Below are 19,740 nucleotides of genomic sequence, written 5' to 3' on the forward strand. Positions count from 1 at the left end.
GGTTGTGGGGTCAGAAAAGGGGGGATTGGGGTCATGCTGTGGTTGTGGGACCCTAAAAGGGGGGATTGGGGTCATCGGATGGAAATGGGATCCTAAAAGGGGGGATTGGGGTCATGCGATGGTTGTGGGGTCAGAAAAGGGGGGATTGGGGTCATGCTGTGGCTGTGGGATCCTAAAAGGGGGGATTGGGGTCATCGGATGGAAATGGGATCCTAAAAGGGGGGATTGGGGTCATGCGATGGTTGTGGGGTCAGAAAAGGGGGGATTGGGGTCATGCTGTGGTTGTGGGACCCTAAAAGGGGGGATTGGGGTCATCGGATGGAAATGGGATCCTAAAAGGGGGGATTGGGGTTATGCTGTGGCTGTAAGACCCTAAAAGGGGGGATTGGGGTCATCCTATGGCTGTAAGACCCTAAAAGGGGGGATTGGGGTCATCCTATGGCTGTAAGATCCTAAAAGGGGGGATTGGAGTCATCCTATGGCTGTAAGACCCTAAAAGGGGGGATTGGGGTCATCCTATGGCTGTAAGATCCTAAAAGGGGGGATTGGGGTCAGCCTATGGCTGTAAGACCCTAAAAGGGGGGATTGGGGTCAGCCTATGGCTGTAAGACCCTAAAAGGGGGGATTGGGGTCATCCTATGGCTGTAAGATCCTAAAAGGGGGGATTGGGGTCATCCTATGGCTGTAAGATCCTAAAAGGGGGGATTGGGGTCATCCTATGGCTGTAAGACCCTAAAAGGGGGGATTGGCGTCATCCTATGGCTGTAAGATCCTAAAAGGGGGGATTGGGGTCATCCTATGGCTGTAAGATCCTAAAAGGGGGGATTGGGGTCATCCTATGGCTGTAAGACCCTAAAAGGGGGGATTGGCGTCATCCTATGGCTGTAAGATCCTAAAAGGGGGGATTGGGGTCATCCTATGGCTGTAAGATCCTAAAAGGGGGGATTGGGGTCAGCCTATGGCTGTAAGACCCTAAAAGGGGGGATTGGGGTCATTCTATGGCAATGGGACCCCAACTTCATTCTATGGGGTCAAACCAATCCCTTCCGGTCCCATGAGACCCCAGAACCCCATAAGACCCCATAAGACCTCACCAGAAGCCCGTAAGAACCCATGGAACCCCATAAGACCCCATAAGACCCCACAAGACCACATAAGACCCCATGGAGTCCCATAAGACCCCATAAGACCTCATGGAACCCCATAAGACCCCATAAGACACCACCAGAACCCCATAAGACCTCATGGAACCCCATAAGAACCCACCAGAACCCTATAAGACCCCATAAGACCCCATAAGACCCCATAAGACCCCATGGAGTCTCATAAGACCCCTTAAGACCCCACAAGACCCCATAAGACCTCATGGAACCCCATAAGACCCCATGGAACCCCATAAGACCCCATAAGACCCCCCCAGAACCCCATAAGACCCCACCAGAACCCCATAAGACCTCATGGAACCCCATAAGACCCCATAAGTCCCCCCAAAACCCCATAAACGTCAAACAGGCACCTGGAAAAAGCGCAGCTTTATTGGGACGGCCCCAGGATTTGGGGTGGTTCCCGATATGGGATCCCGCTTTGGGGTCTGGCGATGGGTTCCCGGGGGGGGTGGGGGTCCCGTTCTGGGGTCCCACAAGTTATGGGGTGGCGTTATGGGGTCACTCCCCCTCCTTGTCCTCGCCGTGGGTGATGATGTGCCGCGTCCCAGAAGACCCCATAAGAGCCCTCCAGAACCCCATAAGACCCAAAAAGACCCCATAAAACCACACCAGAACCCCATAAGACCTCATGGAACCACATAAGACCCCATAAGACCCCCCCATAACCCCATAAGACCCCATGAGACCCCATCAGAACCCCATAAGACACCATGGAACCCCATAAGACCCCATAAGACCCCATAAGACCCCACAAGACCCCATAAGACCTCATAAGACCCCATAAGACCCCATGGAGTCTCATAAGACCCCATAAGACCTCATGGAACCCCATAAGATCCCATAAGACCCCATAAGACCCCACCAGAACCCCATAAGACCTCATGGAACCCCATAAGACCCCATAAGACCCCAAAAGATCCCATAAGACCCCATGGAACCCCGTAAGACCCCATAAGACCCCATGGAGTCTCATAAGACCCCTTAAGACCCCACAAGACCCCATAAGACACCATGGAACCCCATAAGACCCCATAAGACCTCATGGAACCCCATAAGACCCCATAAGATCCCATAAGACCCCATAAGACACCACCAGAACCCCGTAAGACCTCATGGAACCCCATAAGACCCCACCTGCACCCCATAAGACCCCATAAAACCCCATAAACATCGAAGAGGCACCTGGAAAAAGCGCAGCTTTATTGGGACGGCCCCAGGATTTGGGGTGGTTCCCGATATGGGATCCCGCTTTGGGGTCTGGCGATGGGTTCCCGGGGGGGGTGGGGGTCCCGTTCTGGGGTCCCACAAGTTATGGGGTGGCGTTATGGGGTCACTCCCCCTCCTTGTCCTCGCCGTGGGTGATGATGTGCCGCGTCCCATAAGAACCCATAAGATCCCTCCAGAACCCCATAAGACCCCATAAGACCCCATAAAACCACACCAGAACCCCATAAGACCTCATGGAACCACATAAGACCCCATAAGACCCCATAAGACCCCACCAGAACCCTATAAGACCCCATAAGATCCCACCAGAGCCCCAGAAGACCTCATGGAACCCCATAAGACCCCATAAGACCCCATGGAACCCCATAAGACCTCACCAGAACCCCATAAGTCCCCATAAGACCTCATGGAACCCCATAAGACCCCACCAGAACCCCATAAGACCTCATGGAACCCCATAAGACCCCATAAGATCCCATAAGACCCCATGGAACCTCATAAGACCCCATGAGACCCCATTAGACCCCGTAAGACCCCATAAGACCCCCATGAGACCCCATAAGACCCCATAAGTCCCCCCAAAACCCCATAAACATCGAAGAGGCACCTGGAAAAAGCGCAGCTTTATTGGGACGGCCCCAGGATTTGGGGTGGTTCCCGATATGGGATCCCGCTTTGGGGTCTGGCGATGGGTTCCCGGGGGGGGTGGGGGTCCCGTTCTGGGGTCCCACAAGTTATGGGGTGGCGTTATGGGGTCACTCCCCCTCCTTGTCCTCGCCGTGGGTGATGATGTGCCGCGTCCCATAAGACCCCATAAGATCCCTCCAGAACCCCATAAGACCCCATAGGATCCCACCAGCACCCCATAAGACCTCATGGAACCCCATAAGACCCCATAAGACCCCATAAGATCCCGTAAGACCCCATAAGACCCCATAAGACCCCATCAGAACCATATAGGACCCCATAAGATCCCACCAGAGCCCCAGAAGACCTCATGGAACCCCATAAGACCCCATAAGACCCAACCAGAACCCTTTAAGACCCCATAAGACCCCATAAGACCCCACCAGAACCCTATAAGATCCCATAAGACCCCACCAGAAACCCATAAGACCCCACAAGACCCCATAAGAATCCATGGAGACCCCATAAGACCCCATAAAACCTCATGGAACCCCATAAGACCCCGTAAGACCCCATGGAGTCTCATAAGACCCCTTAAGACCCCACCAGAACCCCATAAGACCCCATGGAGTCCCATAAGACCCCATAAGAGCTCATGGAACCCCATAAGACCTCTTAAGACACCACCAGAACCCCTAAGACCTCATGGAACCCCATAAGAACCCACCAGAACCCTATAAGACCCCATAAGACCCCACCAGGACCCCATAAGACCCCATAGAGTCCCATAAGCCCCCATAAGACCCCGTAAGACTCCATGGAACCCCATAAGACCCCATAAGACCCCATAAGACCTCACCAGAACCCCATAAGACCTCATGGAACCCCATAAGACCCCATAAGTCCCCCCAAAACCCCATAAACGTCAAACAGGCACCTGGAAAAAGCGCAGCTTTATTGGGACGGCCCCAGGATTTGGGGTGGTTCCCGATATGGGATCCCGCTTTGGGGTCTGGCGATGGGTTCCCGGGGGGGGTGGGGGTCCCGTTCTGGGGTCCCACAAGTTATGGGGTGGCGTTATGGGGTCACTCCCCCTCCTTGTCCTCGCCGTGGGTGATGACGTAGCAGATGTTCTTGTAATCCACGTTGCCGGCCACGTCGGGGGGGAAGGCGGCCCACATGTTCTTGATCTGGGGGGGGGGGGGGAAAGGGGGGAGTGGGGTTGGAGGGGTCCTATGGGGTCTGGGGGGGTCTTATGGGGGAGGTTTGGGGGTCTTATGGGGTCCTATGGGGTCGTATGGGGGACATTTGGGGCCTTATGGGGTCCTATGGGGTCTTATGGGGGAGGTTTGGGGGTCCTATGGGGTCTGGGGGGGTCTTATGGGGGAGGTTTGGGGGTCTTATGGGGTCCTATGGGGTCGTATGGGGGAGATTTGGGGGAGGTTTGGGGTCCTATGGGGTCGTATGGGGGAGATCTGGGGGAGGTTTGGGGGTCTCATGGGGTCGTATGGGGTCGTATGGGGGAGGTTTGGGGTCCTATGGGGTCCTATGGGGTCTTATGGGGGAGGTTTGGGGGTCCTATGGGGTCTGGGGGGGTCTTATGGGGGAGGTTTGGGGGTCTTATGGGGTCCTATGGGGTCGTATGGGGGAGATCTGGGGGTCTATGGGGTCGTATGGGGGAGATTTGGGGCCTTATGGGGTCCTATGGGGTCGTATGGGGGAGATTTGGGGCCTTATGGGGTCCTATGGGGTCTTATGGGGGAGGTTTGGGGGTCTTATGGGGTCCTATGGGGTCGTATGGGGGAGATCTGGGGGTCTATGGGGTCGTATGGGGGAGATTTGGGGCCTTATGGGGTCCTATGGGGTCGTATGGGGGAGATTTGGGGCCTTATGGGGTCCTATGGGGTCTTATGGGGGAGGTTTGGGGGTCTTATGGGGTCCTATGGGGTCGTATGGGGGAGATCTGGGGGTCTATGGGGTCGTATGGGGTCGTATGGGGGAGATCTGGGGGTCTATGGGGTCGTATGGGGGAGGTTTGGGGGTCTATGGGGTCGTATGGGGGAGGTTTGGGGTCTATGGGGGAGATCTGGGGTCCTATGGGGGAGGTTTGGGGGAGGTTTTGGGGTCTATGGGGTCCTATGGGGGAGATCTGGGGTCCTATGGGGTCCTATGGGGTCTGGGGGGGTCTTATGGGGGAGGTTTGGGGGTCTTATGGGGTCCTATGGGGTCGTATGGGGGAGATCTGGGGGTCTATGGGGTCGTATGGGGGAGGTTTGGGGGTCTTATGGGGTCGTACGGGGGAGATTTGGGGGTCTGGGGGTCGTATGGGGGAGGTTTGGGGGTCTATGGGGTTTATGGGGGAGATTTGGGGTCTATGGGGTGCTATGCGGTCGTATGGGGGAGATTGGGGGTCTATGGGGCCCTATGGGATCCTATGGGGGAGGTTTGGGGGAGGTTTTGGGGTCCTATGGGGTCGTATGGGGGAGGTTTGGGGGTCTGGGGGGGTCTGGGGGGTCTTATGGGGGAGGTTTGGGGGTCTTATGGGGTCGTATGGGGTCGTATGGGGGAGATTTGGGGGTCTATGGGGTCGTATGGGGGAGATTGGGGGTCTATGGGGCCCTATGGGATCCTATGGGGGAGGTTTGGGGGAGGTTTTGGGGTCCTATGGGGGAGATCTGGGGGAGGTTTTGGGGTCTATGGGGTCTTATGGGGGAGGTTTGGGGGTCTATGGGGTCGTATGGGGTCGTATGGGGGAGATCTGGGGGTCTATGGGGTCGTATGGGGGAGGTTTGGGGGTCTATGGGGTCCTATGGGGTCCTATGGGGGAGATTTGGGGTCTATGGGGTCGTATGGGGGAGATTTGGGGGTCTATGGGGTCCTATGGGATCCTATGGGGGAGGTTTGGGGGAGGTTTTGGGGTCTATGGGGTCGTATGGGGGAGGTTTGGGGGTCTATGGGGTCGTATGGGGTCTTATGGGGGAGGTTTGGGGCTCCTATGGGGTCTGGGGGGGTCTTATGGGGGAGGTTTGGGGGTCTTATGGGGTCCTATGGGGTCGTATGGGGGAGATTTCGGGTCCTATGGGGTCGTATGGGGGAGGTTTTGGGGTCTATGGGGTCGTATGGGGGAGGTTTTGGGGTCTATGGGGTCGTATGGGGGAGATTTGGGGGTCTATGGGGTCGTATGGGGGAGGTTTTGGGGTCTATGGGGTCGTATGGGGAAGGTTTGGGGTCCTATGGGGGAGATTTGGGGGTCTGGGGGTCTTATGGGGGAGGTTTTGGGGTCTATGGGGTCGTATGGGGGAGGTTTGGGGGTCTATGGGGTCGTATGGGGGAGATTTGGGGGTCTATGGGGTCGTATGGGGGAGGTTTTGGGGTCTATGGGGTCGTATGGGGAAGGTTTGGGGTCCTATGGGGGAGATTTGGGGGTCTGGGGGTCTTATGGGGGAGGTTTGGGGGTCTTATGGGGTCCTATGGGGTCGTATGGGGGAGATTTGTGGCTCTATGGGGTCGTATGGGGGAGGTTTTGGGGTCTATGGGGTCGTATGGGGGAGGTTTGGGGGTCTGGGATGGTCTGGGGGGGGGCTATGGGGTCGTATGGGGTCGTATGGGGGAGATTTGGGGGTCTGGGGGTCTTATGGGGGAGGTTTGGGGGTCTATGAGGTCCTATGGGGTCCTATGGGGGAGATTGGGGGAGGTTTTGGGGTCGTATGGGGTCGTATGGGGGAGGTTTGGGGGTCTTATGGGGTCCTATGGGGTCGTATGGGGGAGATTTGGGGGTCTATGGGGCCCTATGGGGGAGATTTGGGGGTCTATGGGGTCGTATGGGGGAGATCTGGGGGTCTATGGGGTCGTATGGGGGAGATTTGGGGGTCTATGGGGTCCTATGGGGTCGTATGGGGGAGATTTGTGGGTCTATGGGGTCGTATGGGGGAGGTTTGGGGGTCTATGGGGTCGTATGGGGGAGGTTTGGGGTCTATGGGGGAGATCTGGGGTCCTATGGGGGAGGTTTGGGGGAGGTTTGGGGGTCTTATGGGGTCCTATGGGGTCGTATGGGGGAGATTTGGGGGTCCTATGGGGTCTGGGGGGGTCTTATGGGGGAGGTTTGGGGGTCTTATGGGGTCCTATGGGGTCGTATGGGGGAGATTTGGGTGTCCTATGGGGTCTGGGGGGTTCTTATGGGGGATGTTTGGGGTCCTATGGGGTCCTATGGGGGAGATCTGGGGGAGGTTTGGGGGTCTCATGGGGTCCTATGGGGTCGTATGGGGGAGGTTTGGGTTCCTATGGGGTCCTATGGGGTCTTATGGGGGAGGTTTGGGGGTCCTATGGGGTCTGGGGGGGTCTTATGGGGGAGGTTTGGGGGTCTTATGGGGTCCTATGGGGTCGTATGGGGGAGATTTGGGGTCTATGGGGTCGTATGGGGGAGATTTGGGGGTCTGGGGGGGTCTGGGGGGGTCTTATGGGGGATGTTTTGGGGTCCTATGGGGTCTTATGGGGGAGGTTTGGGGGTCTTATGGGGTCCTATGGGGGGGATTTGGGGGTCTGGGGGGGTCTAGTGGGGTCTATGGGGGAGATTTGGGGTCTATGGGGTCGTATGGGGGAGATTTGGGGGGTCTATGGGGTCCTATGGGGGATGTTTTGGGGTCCTATGGGGTCTTATGGGGGAGATTTGGGGTCTATGGGGTCGTATGGGGGAGGTTTGGGGGTCTTATGGGGTCCTATGGGGTCGTATGGGGGAGATTTGGGGTCTATGGGGTCGTATGGGGGAGATTTGGGGGGTCTATGGGGTCCTATGGGGGAGATTTGGGGGTCTGGGGGTCTTATGGGGGATGTTTTGGGGTCCTATGGGGTCCTATGGGGGAGATCTGGGGAAGGTTTTGGGGTCTATGGGGTCCTATGGGGTCGTATGGGGGAGATTTGGGGGTCTTATGGGGTCCTATGGGGGAGGTTTGGGGTCCTATGGGGTCCTATGGGGTCGTATGGGGGAGATTTGGGGGAGGTTTTGGGGTCTATGGGGTCGTATGGGGGAGATTTGGGGGTCCTATGGGGTCTGGGGGGGTCTTATGGGGGAGGTTTGGGGGTCTTATGGGGTCCTATGGGCTCGTATGGGGGAGATTTGGGGTCTATGGGGTCGTATGGGGGAGGTTTGGGGTCTATGGGGTCTCTATGGGGTATTTTTGGGGTTTCTATGGGGTTCCTATGGGGTTCCTATGGGGTTTCCATGGGGTCTCTATGGGGCTTCTATGGGGTTCCTCTGGGGTATTTATGGGGTTCCTATGGGGTATTTTTGGGGTTTCTATGGGGTTCTTATGGGGTTTCCATGGATTTCTATCGGGTTTCTATGGGGTTTCTCTGGATTTCTACGGGGTTTCTATGGGGTTCCTATGGGGTTCCTATGGGGTCTCTATGGGGTTTCTATGGGGTTCCTATGGGGTCTCTATGGGGTTTCTATGGGGTTCCTATGGGGTCTCTATGGGGTTTCCATGGGGTCTCTATGGGGTATTTATGGGGTTTCTATGGGGTTCTTATGGGGTTTCCATGGATTTCTATCGGGTTTCTATGGGGTTTCTCTGGATTTCTATGGGGTTTCTATGGGGTTCCTATGGGGTTTCCATGGGGTCTCTATGGGGCTTCTATGGGGTTCCTATGGGGTATTTATGGGGTTTCTATGGGGTTCCTATGGGGTTCCTATGGGGTCTCTATGGGGTTCCTATGGGGCTGTGGGGTTTCCATGGGTTTCTATGGGGTTTTTATGGGGTCTCTATGGGGTTTCTATGGGGTTTCTATGGGGTTCCTATGGAGTTCCTATGGGGTTTCCATGGGGTTTCTATGGGGCTGTGGGGTTTCCATGGGGTTTCTCTGGATTTCTATGGGGTTCCTATGGGGTATTTATGGGGTTTCTATGGGGTTCCTATGGGGTATTTATGGGGTTCCTATGGGGTTCCTATGGGGTCTCTATCGGGTTTCTATGGGGTTCCTATGGGGTTTCTATGGGGTTTCCATGGGGTTTCCATGGGGTTTCTATGGGGTTCCTATGGGGTTCCTACGGGGTTTCTATGGGGTTTCTCTGGGGTTTCTCTGGGGTTTCTATGGGGTCTCTATGGGGTATTTTTGGTGTTTCTATGGGGTTCTTATGGGGTTTCCATGGGGTCTCTATGGGGTATTTATGGGGTTTCTATGGGGTTCTTATGGGGTTTCCATGGATTTCTATCGGGTTTCTATGGGGTTTCTCTGGATTTCTATGGGGTTCCTATGGGGTTCCTATGGGGTCTCTATGGGGTTTCTATGGGGTTCCTATGGGGTATTTATGGGGTTCCTATGGGGTTTCCATGGGGTCTCTATGGGGTTTCTATGGGGTATTTATGGGGTCTCTATGGGGTTTCCATGGGGTTTCCATGGGGTTTCTATGGGGTTTCTATGGGGTTTCTATGGGGCTGTGGGGTTTCCATGGGGTTTCTCTGGATTTCTATGGGGTTCCTATGGGGTATTTATGAGGTTTCTATGGGGTTCCTATGGGGTTTCTATGGGGTTTCTATGGGGTTCCTATGGGGTATTTATGGGGTTTCTATGGGGTTCCTATGGGGTCTCTATGGGGTTTCTATGGGGTTTCTATGGGGTTCCTATGGAGTTCCTATGGGGTTTCTATGGGGTTCCTATGGGGTTCCTATGGGGTATTTATGGGGTTCCTATGGGGTCTCTATGGGGTTTCTATGGGGTTCCTATGGGGTCTCTATGGGGTTCCATGGGGTCTCTATGGGGTTCCATGGGGTCTCTATGGGGTTTCCATGGGGTCTCTATGGGGTATTTATGGGGTTTCTATGGGGTTCTTATGGGGTTTCCATGGATTTCTATCGGGTTTCTATGGGGTTTCTCTGGATTTCTATGGGGTTTCCATGGGGTTTCTATGGGGCTGTGGGGTTTCCATGGGGTTTCTATCAGGTTTCTATGGGGTTTCTGTGGGTTTCTATGGGGTCTCTATGGGGTTCCTATGGGGTCTCTATGGGGTTTCTATGGGGTTCCTATGGGGTCTCTATGGGGTTCCTACGGGGTATTTATGGGGTTCCTATGGGGCTGTGGGGTTTCCATGGGTTTCTATGGGGTTTTTATGGGGTCTCTATGGGGTTTCTATGGGGTTTCTATGGGGTTCCTATGGAGTTCCTATGGGGTTTCTATGGGGTTTCTATGGGGTTCCTATGGGGTCTCTATGGGGTTTCTATGGGGTATTTATGGGGTTTCCATGGGGTCTCTATGGGGTTTCTATGGGGTTTCTATGGGGTTCCTATGGGGTCTCTCTGGATTTCTATGGGGTTCCTATGGGGTTCCTATGGGGTCTCTATGGGGTTTCTATGGGGTTCCTATGGGGTATTTATGGGGTTCCTATGGGGTTTCCATGGGGTCTCTATGGGGTTTCTATGGGGTATTTATGGGGTCTCTATGGGGTTTCCATGGGGTTTCCATGGGGTTTCTATGGGGTTTCTATGGGGTTTCTATGGGGCTGTGGGGTTTCCATGGGGTTTCTCTGGATTTCTATGGGGTTCCTATGGGGTATTTATGAGGTTTCTATGGGGTTCCTATGGGGTTTCTATGGGGTTTCTATGGGGTTCCTATGGGGTATTTATGGGGTTTCTATGGGGTTCCTATGGGGTCTCTATGGGGTTTCTATGGGGTTTCTATGGGGTTCCTATGGAGTTCCTATGGGGTTTCTATGGGGTTCCTATGGGGTTCCTATGGGGTATTTATGGGGTTCCTATGGGGTCTCTATGGGGTTTCTATGGGGTTCCTATGGGGTCTCTATGGGGTTCCATGGGGTCTCTATGGGGTTCCATGGGGTCTCTATGGGGTTTCCATGGGGTCTCTATGGGGTATTTATGGGGTTTCTATGGGGTTCTTATGGGGTTTCCATGGATTTCTATCGGGTTTCTATGGGGTTTCTCTGGATTTCTATGGGGTTTCCATGGGGTTTCTATGGGGCTGTGGGGTTTCCATGGGGTTTCTATCAGGTTTCTATGGGGTTTCTGTGGGTTTCTATGGGGTCTCTATGGGGTTCCTATGGGGTCTCTATGGGGTTTCTATGGGGTTCCTATGGGGTCTCTATGGGGTTCCTACGGGGTATTTATGGGGTTCCTATGGGGCTGTGGGGTTTCCATGGGTTTCTATGGGGTTTTTATGGGGTCTCTATGGGGTTTCTATGGGGTTTCTATGGGGTTCCTATGGAGTTCCTATGGGGTTTCTATGGGGTTTCTATGGGGTTCCTATGGGGTCTCTATGGGGTTTCTATGGGGTATTTATGGGGTTTCCATGGGGTCTCTATGGGGTTTCTATGGGGTTTCTATGGGGTTCCTATGGGGTCTCTATGGGGTTCCTATGGGGTATTTATGGGGTTCCTATGGGGCTGTGGGGTTTCCATGGGTTTCTATGGGGTTTTTATGGGGTCTCTATGGGGTTTCTATGGGGTTTCTATGGGGTTCCTATGGAGTTCCTATGGGGTTTCTATGGGGTTTCTATGGGGTTCCTATGGGGTATTTATGGGGTTCCTATGGGGTCTCTATGGGGTTTCTATGGGGTTCCTATGGGGTCTCTATGGGGTTTCCATGGGGTCTCTATGGGGTATTTTTGGGGTTTCTATGGGGTTCTTATGGGGTTTCCATGGATTTCTATCGGGTTTCTATGGGGTTTCTCTGGATTTCTATGGGGTTTCTATGGGGTTCCTATGGGGTTCCTATGGGGTTTCTATGGGGTTTTTATGGGGTCTCTATGGGGTTTCTATGGGGTTTCTATGGGGTTCCTATGGAGTTCCTATGGGGTTTCTATGGGGTTTCTATGGGGTTCCTATGGGGTATTTATGGGGTTCCTATGGGGTCTCTATGGGGTTTCTATGGGGTTCCTATGGGGTCTCTATGGGGTTTCCATGGGGTCTCTATGGGGTATTTTTGGGGTTTCTATGGGGTTCTTATGGGGTTTCCATGGATTTCTATCGGGTTTCTATGGGGTTTCTCTGGATTTCTATGGGGTTTCTATGGGGTTCCTATGGGGTTTCCATGGGGTCTCTATGGGGCTTCTATGGGGTTCCTCTGGGGTATTTATGGGGTTTCTATGGGGTTTTTGTGGGCTCACCTCCTCGGGGGTGAAGCGGTCGCACTGCGTGGTCAGCAGCTCCTCCAGGCTGGGGGGGGGGAGGGGGGTCAATTTTGGGACCCCCGGGTCAACCCCAAAAACCCCAAAGACCCCAAAGAGCCCCCCTGACCCCATAACCCTATAGACCCCATAAACACCCTGATCCCAATGTCCCCACTGACCCCATAACCCCACTGACCCCATAACCCCCTGACCCCATAACCCCCCCTTACTCCCCCCATGACCCCATAACCCCCCTGACCCCATAACCCCCCTGACCCTATAAACCCCCTGACCCCATAACCCTATAGACCCCATAAACACGCTGACCCCAATATGCCCAAAGACCCCAAAGACCCCAAAGAGCCCCCCTGACCCCAATGTCCCCACTGACCCCATAACCCCAAAGACCCCAAAGACCCCAAAGAGCCCCCCTGACCCCATAACCCCCCTGACCCTATAAACCCCCTGACCCCATAACCCTATAGACCCCATAAACACCCTGACCCCAATGTCCCCACTGACCCCATAACCCCAAAGACCCCAAAGACGCCAAAGAGCTCCCCTGACCCCATAACCCTATAGATCCCATAAACACCCTGACCCCAATGTCCCCAAAGACCCCAAAGACCCCAAAGAGCCCCCCTGACCCCATAACCCTATAGACCCCATAAACACCCTGACCCCAATGTCCCCACTGACCCCATAACCCCCCCTTTCTCCCCCCATGACCCCATAACGCCCCTGACCCCATAACCCCCCTGACCCTATAACCCCTCTGACCCCATAACCCACTGACCCCATAACCCCCCCCTTACTCCCCCCATGACCCCATAACCCCCCTGACCCTATAAACCCCCTGACCCCATAACCCTATAGACCCCATAAACACCCTGACCCCAATGTCCCCACTGACCCCATAACCCCCCTGACCCTATAACACCCCTGACCCCATAACCCTATAGACCCCATAAACACCCTGATCCCAATGTCCCCACTGACCCCATAACCCCCTGACCCCATAACCCCATAACTAACCCCAAACTCCATAACCCTATAGACCCCCTGACCCCCTGACCCCTGACCTTTGACCCCTGACCCCCCACTCACAAGCTCTTTTTGATGGACCCCTTCCCAATTGACCCCATAACCCCCCTGACCCCATAACCCCATAAGCCCAAAACCCCATAACCAAAAGCCACTTGACCCTTGACCCCCTGACCCCCTGACCCCCGACCTTTGACCCCTGCCCCCCCACTCACAATTTCTTTTTGATGGAGCCCTTTCCCCATTGACCCCATAACCCCCCTGACCCAATAACCCCATAACCCCATAACCCCAAGCCACTTGACCCTTGACCCCATGACCCCATTGACCCCCTGACCCCTGACCTTTGACCCCTAACCCACATACACAAGCTCTTTTTGCTGGACCTCTTCCCCATTGACCCCATAACCCCACACCCCATGACCCCATAACCCCATAACCCCAAGCCACTTGACCCTTGATCCCTGACCCCTGACCTTTGACCCCTAACCCACATACACAAGCTCTTTTTGCTGGACCTCTTCCCCATTGACCCCATAACCCCACACCCCATGACCCCATAACCCCATAACCCCAAGCCACTTGACCCTTGATCCCTGACCCCTGACCTTTGACCCCATGACCCCCCACTCACAATTTCTTTTTCATGGACCTCTTCCCCATTGACCCCATAACCCCATAATCCCAAGCCCTATTGACCCCATAACCCCAAACCCCACTGACACCATTGACCCCATGACCCCTGACCCCTGACCTTTGACCCCTGACCCCCTCCTCGCAAGCTCTTTTTGATGGACCCCTTTCCCCATTGACCCCATAACCCCACACCCCATGACCCCATAACCCCATAACCCCAAGCCACTTGACCCTTGACCCCATGACCCCAGTGACCCCCTGACCCCTGACCTTTGACCCCTGACCCCCCACTCACAAGCTCTTTTTGATGGACCCCTTCCCCCCACACCCCATAACCCCCCTGACTCCATAACCCCATAACCCCAAGCCACTTGACCCTTGACCCCATGACCCCAGTGACCCCCTGACCCCTGACCTTTGACCTCTAACCCACATTCACAAGCTCTTTTTGCTGGACCTCTTCCCCATTGACCCCAGACTCCATAACCCCCCTGACCCCATAACCCCATAACTAACCCCACTGACCCCATGACCCTTGACCCCATGACCCCTGACCTTTGACCCCTGCCCCCCCACTCACAATTTCTTTTTGATGGAGCCCTTTCCCCATTGACCCCATAACCCCCCTGACCCCATAACCCCATAACTAACCCCACTGACCCCATGACCCCATTGACCCCTTGACCCCTGACCCCTGACCTTTGACCCCATAACCCCCACTCACACTTTCTTTTTGATGGAGCCCTTCCCGACTGACCCCATAACACCCCTGACCCCACTGACCCCATAACCCCATAACCCCAAGCCACTTGACCCTTGACCCCTTGACCCCATGACCCCTGACCCTGACCTTTGACCCCTGCCCCCCCACTCACAATTTCTTTTTGATGGACCTCTTCCCCATTGACCCCATAACCCCATAATCCCAAGCCCTATTGACCCCATAACCCCAAACCCCACTGACACCATGACCTCTTGACCCCATGACCCCCTGAACCCTGACCTTTGACCCCTGACCCCCCACTCACAAGCTCTTTTTGATGGACCCATTTCCCAATTGACCCCATAACACCCCTTCCCCACTGACCCCATAACCCCATAACCCCAAGCCACTTGACCCTTGACCCCATGACCCCATTGACCCCCTGACCCCTGACCTTTGACCCCTAACCCACATTCACAAGCTCTTTTTGCTGGACCTCTTCCCCATTGACCCCAGACCCCATAACCCCATAATCCCAAACCCTATTGACCCCATAACCCCAAACCCCACTGACCCCATGACCTCTTGACCCCCTGACACCCTGACCCCTGACCTTTGACCCCTGACCCCCACTCACAATTTCTTTTTGATGGACCCCTTTCCCCATTGACCCCATAACCCCCAAACCCCAAGCCCTTTGACCCTTGACCCCTTGACCCCTTGACCCCATGACCCCTGACCCCTGACCTTTGACCCCTGCCCCTCCACTCACAATTTCTTTTTGATGGAGCCCTTCCCGTCGTGGTCCAGCACCTTGAAGGCCCCCATGATGACGTCCTCGGGGTCAGCGCCTGTGTGGGGTCGCGGGGGTCAGCATGGGGTCGGGGGGCATCTATGGGGCAGGGATGGGGGATCTATGGGGCAGGTGGGGATCTATGGGGCAGGGATGGATCTATGGGGCAGTGGTGGATCTATGGGGCAGGGATGGATCTATGGGGCAGTGGTGGATCTATGGGGCAGTGGCAGATCTATGGGGCAGTGGGGGATCTATGGGGCAGGTGGGGATCTATGGGGCAGGGAGGATCTATGGGGCAGGGAGGATCTATGGGGCAGGGATGGGGGATCTATGGGGCAGGTGGGGATCTATGGGGCAGGGATGGGGGATCTATGGGGCAGTGGTGGATCTATGGGGCAGTGGTGGATCTATGGGGCAGGGATGGATCTATGGGGCAGTGGTGGATCTATGGGGCAGCAGTGGTGGATCTATGGGGCAGTGGTGGATCTATGGGGCAGGGATGGATCTATGGGGCAGGGAGGGATCTATGGGGCAGTGGCAGATCTATGGGGCAGCAGTGGCAGATCTATGGGGCAGGGATGGATCTATGGGGCAGTGGTGGATCTATGGGGCAGGGATGGATCTATGGGGCAGGGAGGGATCTATGGGGCAGTGGCAGATCTATGGGGCAGCAGTGGCAGATCTATGGGGCAGGGATGGATCTATGGGGCAGGTGGGGATCTATGGGGCAGTAGTGGTGGATCTATGGGGCAGCAGTGGTGGATCTATGGGGCAGGTGGGGATCTATGGGGCGGATCCATGGGGCAGAGATGATCTATGAGGCAGTGGCAGATCTATGGGGCAGGGCAGATCTATGGGGCAGTGGCGTATCTATGGGGCAGGGAAGATCTATGGGGCAGCAGTGGTGGATCTATGGGGCAGTGGTGGATCTATGGGGCAGCAGTGGTGGATCTATGGGGCAGGTGGGGATCTATGGGGCAGGGATGGGGGATCTATGGGGCAGGGATGGATCTATGGGGCAGGTAGGGATCTATGGGGCAGGGATGGATCTATGGGGCAGGGATGGATCTATGGGGCAGGGATGGGGGATCTATGGGGCAGGTGGGGATCTATGGGGCAGTGGTGGATCTATGGGGCAGCAGTGGTGGATCTATGGGGCAGGTGGGGATCTATGGGGTGGATCTATGGAGCAGTGGCAGATCTATGGGGCAGGGATGGATCTATGGGGCAGGGATGGATCTATGGGGTGGATCTATGGAGCAGTGGCAGATCTATGGGGCAGTGGCGGATCTATGGGGCAGGGATAGGGGATCTATGGGGCAGGGATGGATCTATGGGGCAGTGGTGGATCTATGGGGCAGGGATGGATCTATGGGGCAGTGGTGGATCTATGGGGCAGCAGTGGTGGATCTATGGGGCAGGGATGGATCTATGGGGCAGGGATGGGGGATCTATGGGGCAGTGGTGGATCTATGGGGCAGGGATAGGGGATCTATGGGGCAGCAGTGGTGGATCTATGGGTCAGGGATGGATCTATGGGGCAGGGAGGATCTATGGGGCAGGGATGGATCTATGGGGCAGGTGGGGATCTATGGGGCAGGGATGGATCTATGGGACAGGGAGGATCTATGGGGCAGGTGGGGATCTATGGGGCAGTGGTGGATCTGTGGGGCAGCAGTGGTGGATCTATGGGGCAGGTGGGGATCTATGGGGCAGGGATGGGGGATCTATTGGGCAGGGAGGATCTATGGGGCAGGGATGGATCTATGGGGCAGGTGGGGATCTATGGGGCAGGGATGGATCTATGGGACAGGGAGGATCTATGGGGCAGGTGGGGATCTATGGGGCAGGGATGGATCTGTGGGGCAGCAGTGGTGGATCTATGGGGCAGGTGGGGATCTATGGGGCGGATCCATGGGGCAGAGATGATCTATGAGGCAGTGGCAGATCTATGGGGCAGGGCAGATCTATGGGGCGGATCTATGGGGCAGTGGCAGATCTATGGGGCAGGGATGGATCTATGGGGCAGGTGAGGATCTATGGGGCAGGTGGGGATCTATGGGGCAGTGGCAGATCTATGGGGCAGGTGAGGATCTATGGGGCAGGGAGGATCTATGGGGCAGGGATGGATCTATGGGGCAGGGCGGGATCTATGGGGCAGGGATGGATCTATGGGGCAGGTGGGGATTTATGTGGCAGTGGCGGATCTATGGGGCAGGTGAGGATCTGTGGGGCGGATCTATGGGGCAGGTGAGGATCTCTGGGGCGGATCTATGGGGCAGGGCGGATCTATGGGGCAGGTGGGGATTTATGTGGCAGTGGCGGATCTATGGGGCAGGTGGGGATTTATGTGGCAGTGGCGGATCTATGGGGCAGGGCGGATCTATGGGGCGGATCTATGGGGCAGGGCGGATCTGTGGGGCGGATCTATGGGGCAGGTGAGGATCTGTGGGGCAGATCTATGGGGCAGGGCGGATCTATGGGGCAGGTGGGGATTTATGTGGCAGTGGCGGATCTATGGGGCAGGGTGGATCTGTGGGGCGGATCTATGGGGCAGGTGAGGATCTGTGGGGCAGATCTATGGGGCAGGGCGGATCTATGGGGCAGGTGGGGATTTATGTGGCAGTGGCGGATCTATGGGGCAGGTGAGGATCTGTGGGGCGGATCTATGGGGCAGGGCGGATCTGTGGGGCAGGTGGGGATCTATGGGGCAGCAGTGGTGGATCTATGGGGCAGGGCAGATCTATGGGGCAGGTGAGGATCTATGGGGCAGGTGAGGATCTATGGGGCAGATCTATGGGGCAGGGCAGATCTATGGGGCAGGTGGGGATCTATGGGGCAGATCTATGGGGCAGGTGAGGATCTATGGGGCAGGGCGGATCTATGGGGCAGGTGGGGATTTATGTGGCAGTGGCGGATCTATGGGGCAGGGTGGATCTGTGGGGCGGATCTATGGGGCAAGTGAGGATCTGTGGGGCGGATCTATGGGGCAGATGAGGATCTATGGGGCAGATCTATGGGGCAGGTGAGGATCTATGGGGTAGAGCAGATCTATGGGGCAGGTGGGGATCTATGGGGCAGCAGTGGTGGATCTATGGGGCAGGGTGGATCTATGGGGCAGGTGAGGATCTGTGGGGCGGATCTATGGGGCAGGTGAGGATCTGTGGGGCGGATCTATGGGGCAGGGCGGATCTATGGGGCAGGTGGGGATTTATGTGGCAGTGGCGGATCTATGGGGCAGGTGGGGATCTATGGGGCAGTGGCAGATTTTTGGGGCAGGGTGGATCTATGGGGCGGATCTATGGGGCAGGTGAGGATCTGTGGGGCGGATCTATGGGGCAAGTGAGGATCTATGGGGCGGATCTATGGGGCAGGTGAGGATCTGTGGGGCAGATCTATGGGGCAGGGCGGATCTATGGGGCAGGTGGGGATTTATGTGGCAGTGGCGGATCTATGGGGCAGGGTGGATCTGTGGGGCGGATCTATGGGGCAGGTGGGGATCTGTGGGGCGGATCTATGGGGCAGGGCGGATCTGTGGGGCAGGTGGGGATCTATGGGGCAGCAGTGGTGGATCTATGGGGCAGGGCGGATCTATGGGGCAGGTGAGGATCTATGGGGCAGGTGAGGATCTATGGGGCAGATCTATGGGGCAGGGCAGATCTATGGGGCAGGTGGGGATCTATGGGGCAGATCTATGGGGCAGGTGAGGATCTATGGGGCAGGGCAGATCTATGGGGCAGGGCAGATCTATGGGGCAGTGGCGGATCTATGGGGCAGCAGTGGAAGATCTAAGGGGCAGGGCAGATCTATGGGGCAGTGGCAGATCTATGGGGCAGGTGAGGATCTATGGGGCGGATCTATGGGGCAGGGCAGATCTATGGGGCAGTGGCGGATCTATGGGGCAGGTGAGGATCTATGGGGCAGGGCGGATCTATGGGGCAGGTGAGGATCTATGGGGCAGGTGAGGATCTGTGGGGCAGATCTATGGGGCAGGGCGGATCTGTGGGGCAGGTGGGGATTTATGTGGCAGTGGCGGATCTATGGGGCAGGGTGGATCTGTGGGGCAGATCTATGGGGCAGGGCGGATCTATGGGGCAGATCTATGGGGCAGGTGAGGATCTATGGGGCGGATCTATGGGGCAGGGCTGACCTTTGAGCTTCTCCCCAAACATGGTGAGGAAGACGGTGAAGTTGATGGGGCCGCTGGCCTCCTTGATCATGGCGTCCAGCTCCTCGTTCTTCACGTTCAGCCGCCCTATGGGGCAGGGGGGGGCATTTGGGGTCGGCATTAAACTTATGGGGTCAGCATTAAACTTATGGGGTCAGCATTAACCCTATGGGGTCACTTCTACCCCTATGGGGTCATCCCTACTCTTATGGGGTCAGCCATCCCCTATGGGGTTGGCATTAATCCTATGGGGTCAGCT

At 56.0% G+C, this 19,740-nt stretch overlaps 1 protein-coding gene across 1 annotated transcript in view; it reads right to left on the reverse strand.

Moving 5' to 3' along the window:
* Positions 1-3,958: 3,958 nt before the first annotated feature.
* Positions 3,959-19,740, reverse strand: part of LOC149913238 (myosin regulatory light chain 11) — a 32,664-nt gene continuing 16,882 nt past the window's right edge. Inside the window, exons 4-7 of the mRNA XM_090130402.1 lie at positions 19,464-19,568; positions 15,290-15,368; positions 12,132-12,180; positions 3,959-4,210 (exon numbers count right to left, since the gene is read on the reverse strand). Coding sequence (XP_089986528.1) covers positions 4,106-4,210; positions 12,132-12,180; positions 15,290-15,368; positions 19,464-19,568 — 338 coding nt within the window. The 3' untranslated portion in view covers positions 3,959-4,105. The remainder of the gene's footprint in view (positions 4,211-12,131; positions 12,181-15,289; positions 15,369-19,463; positions 19,569-19,740) is intronic.

This window comes from Phasianus colchicus, chromosome 40 (genome assembly GCF_987193195.1).
Source record: "Phasianus colchicus chromosome 40, bPhaCol1.hap1.1, whole genome shotgun sequence".
Lineage (NCBI taxonomy): Eukaryota > Metazoa > Chordata > Aves > Galliformes > Phasianidae > Phasianus > Phasianus colchicus.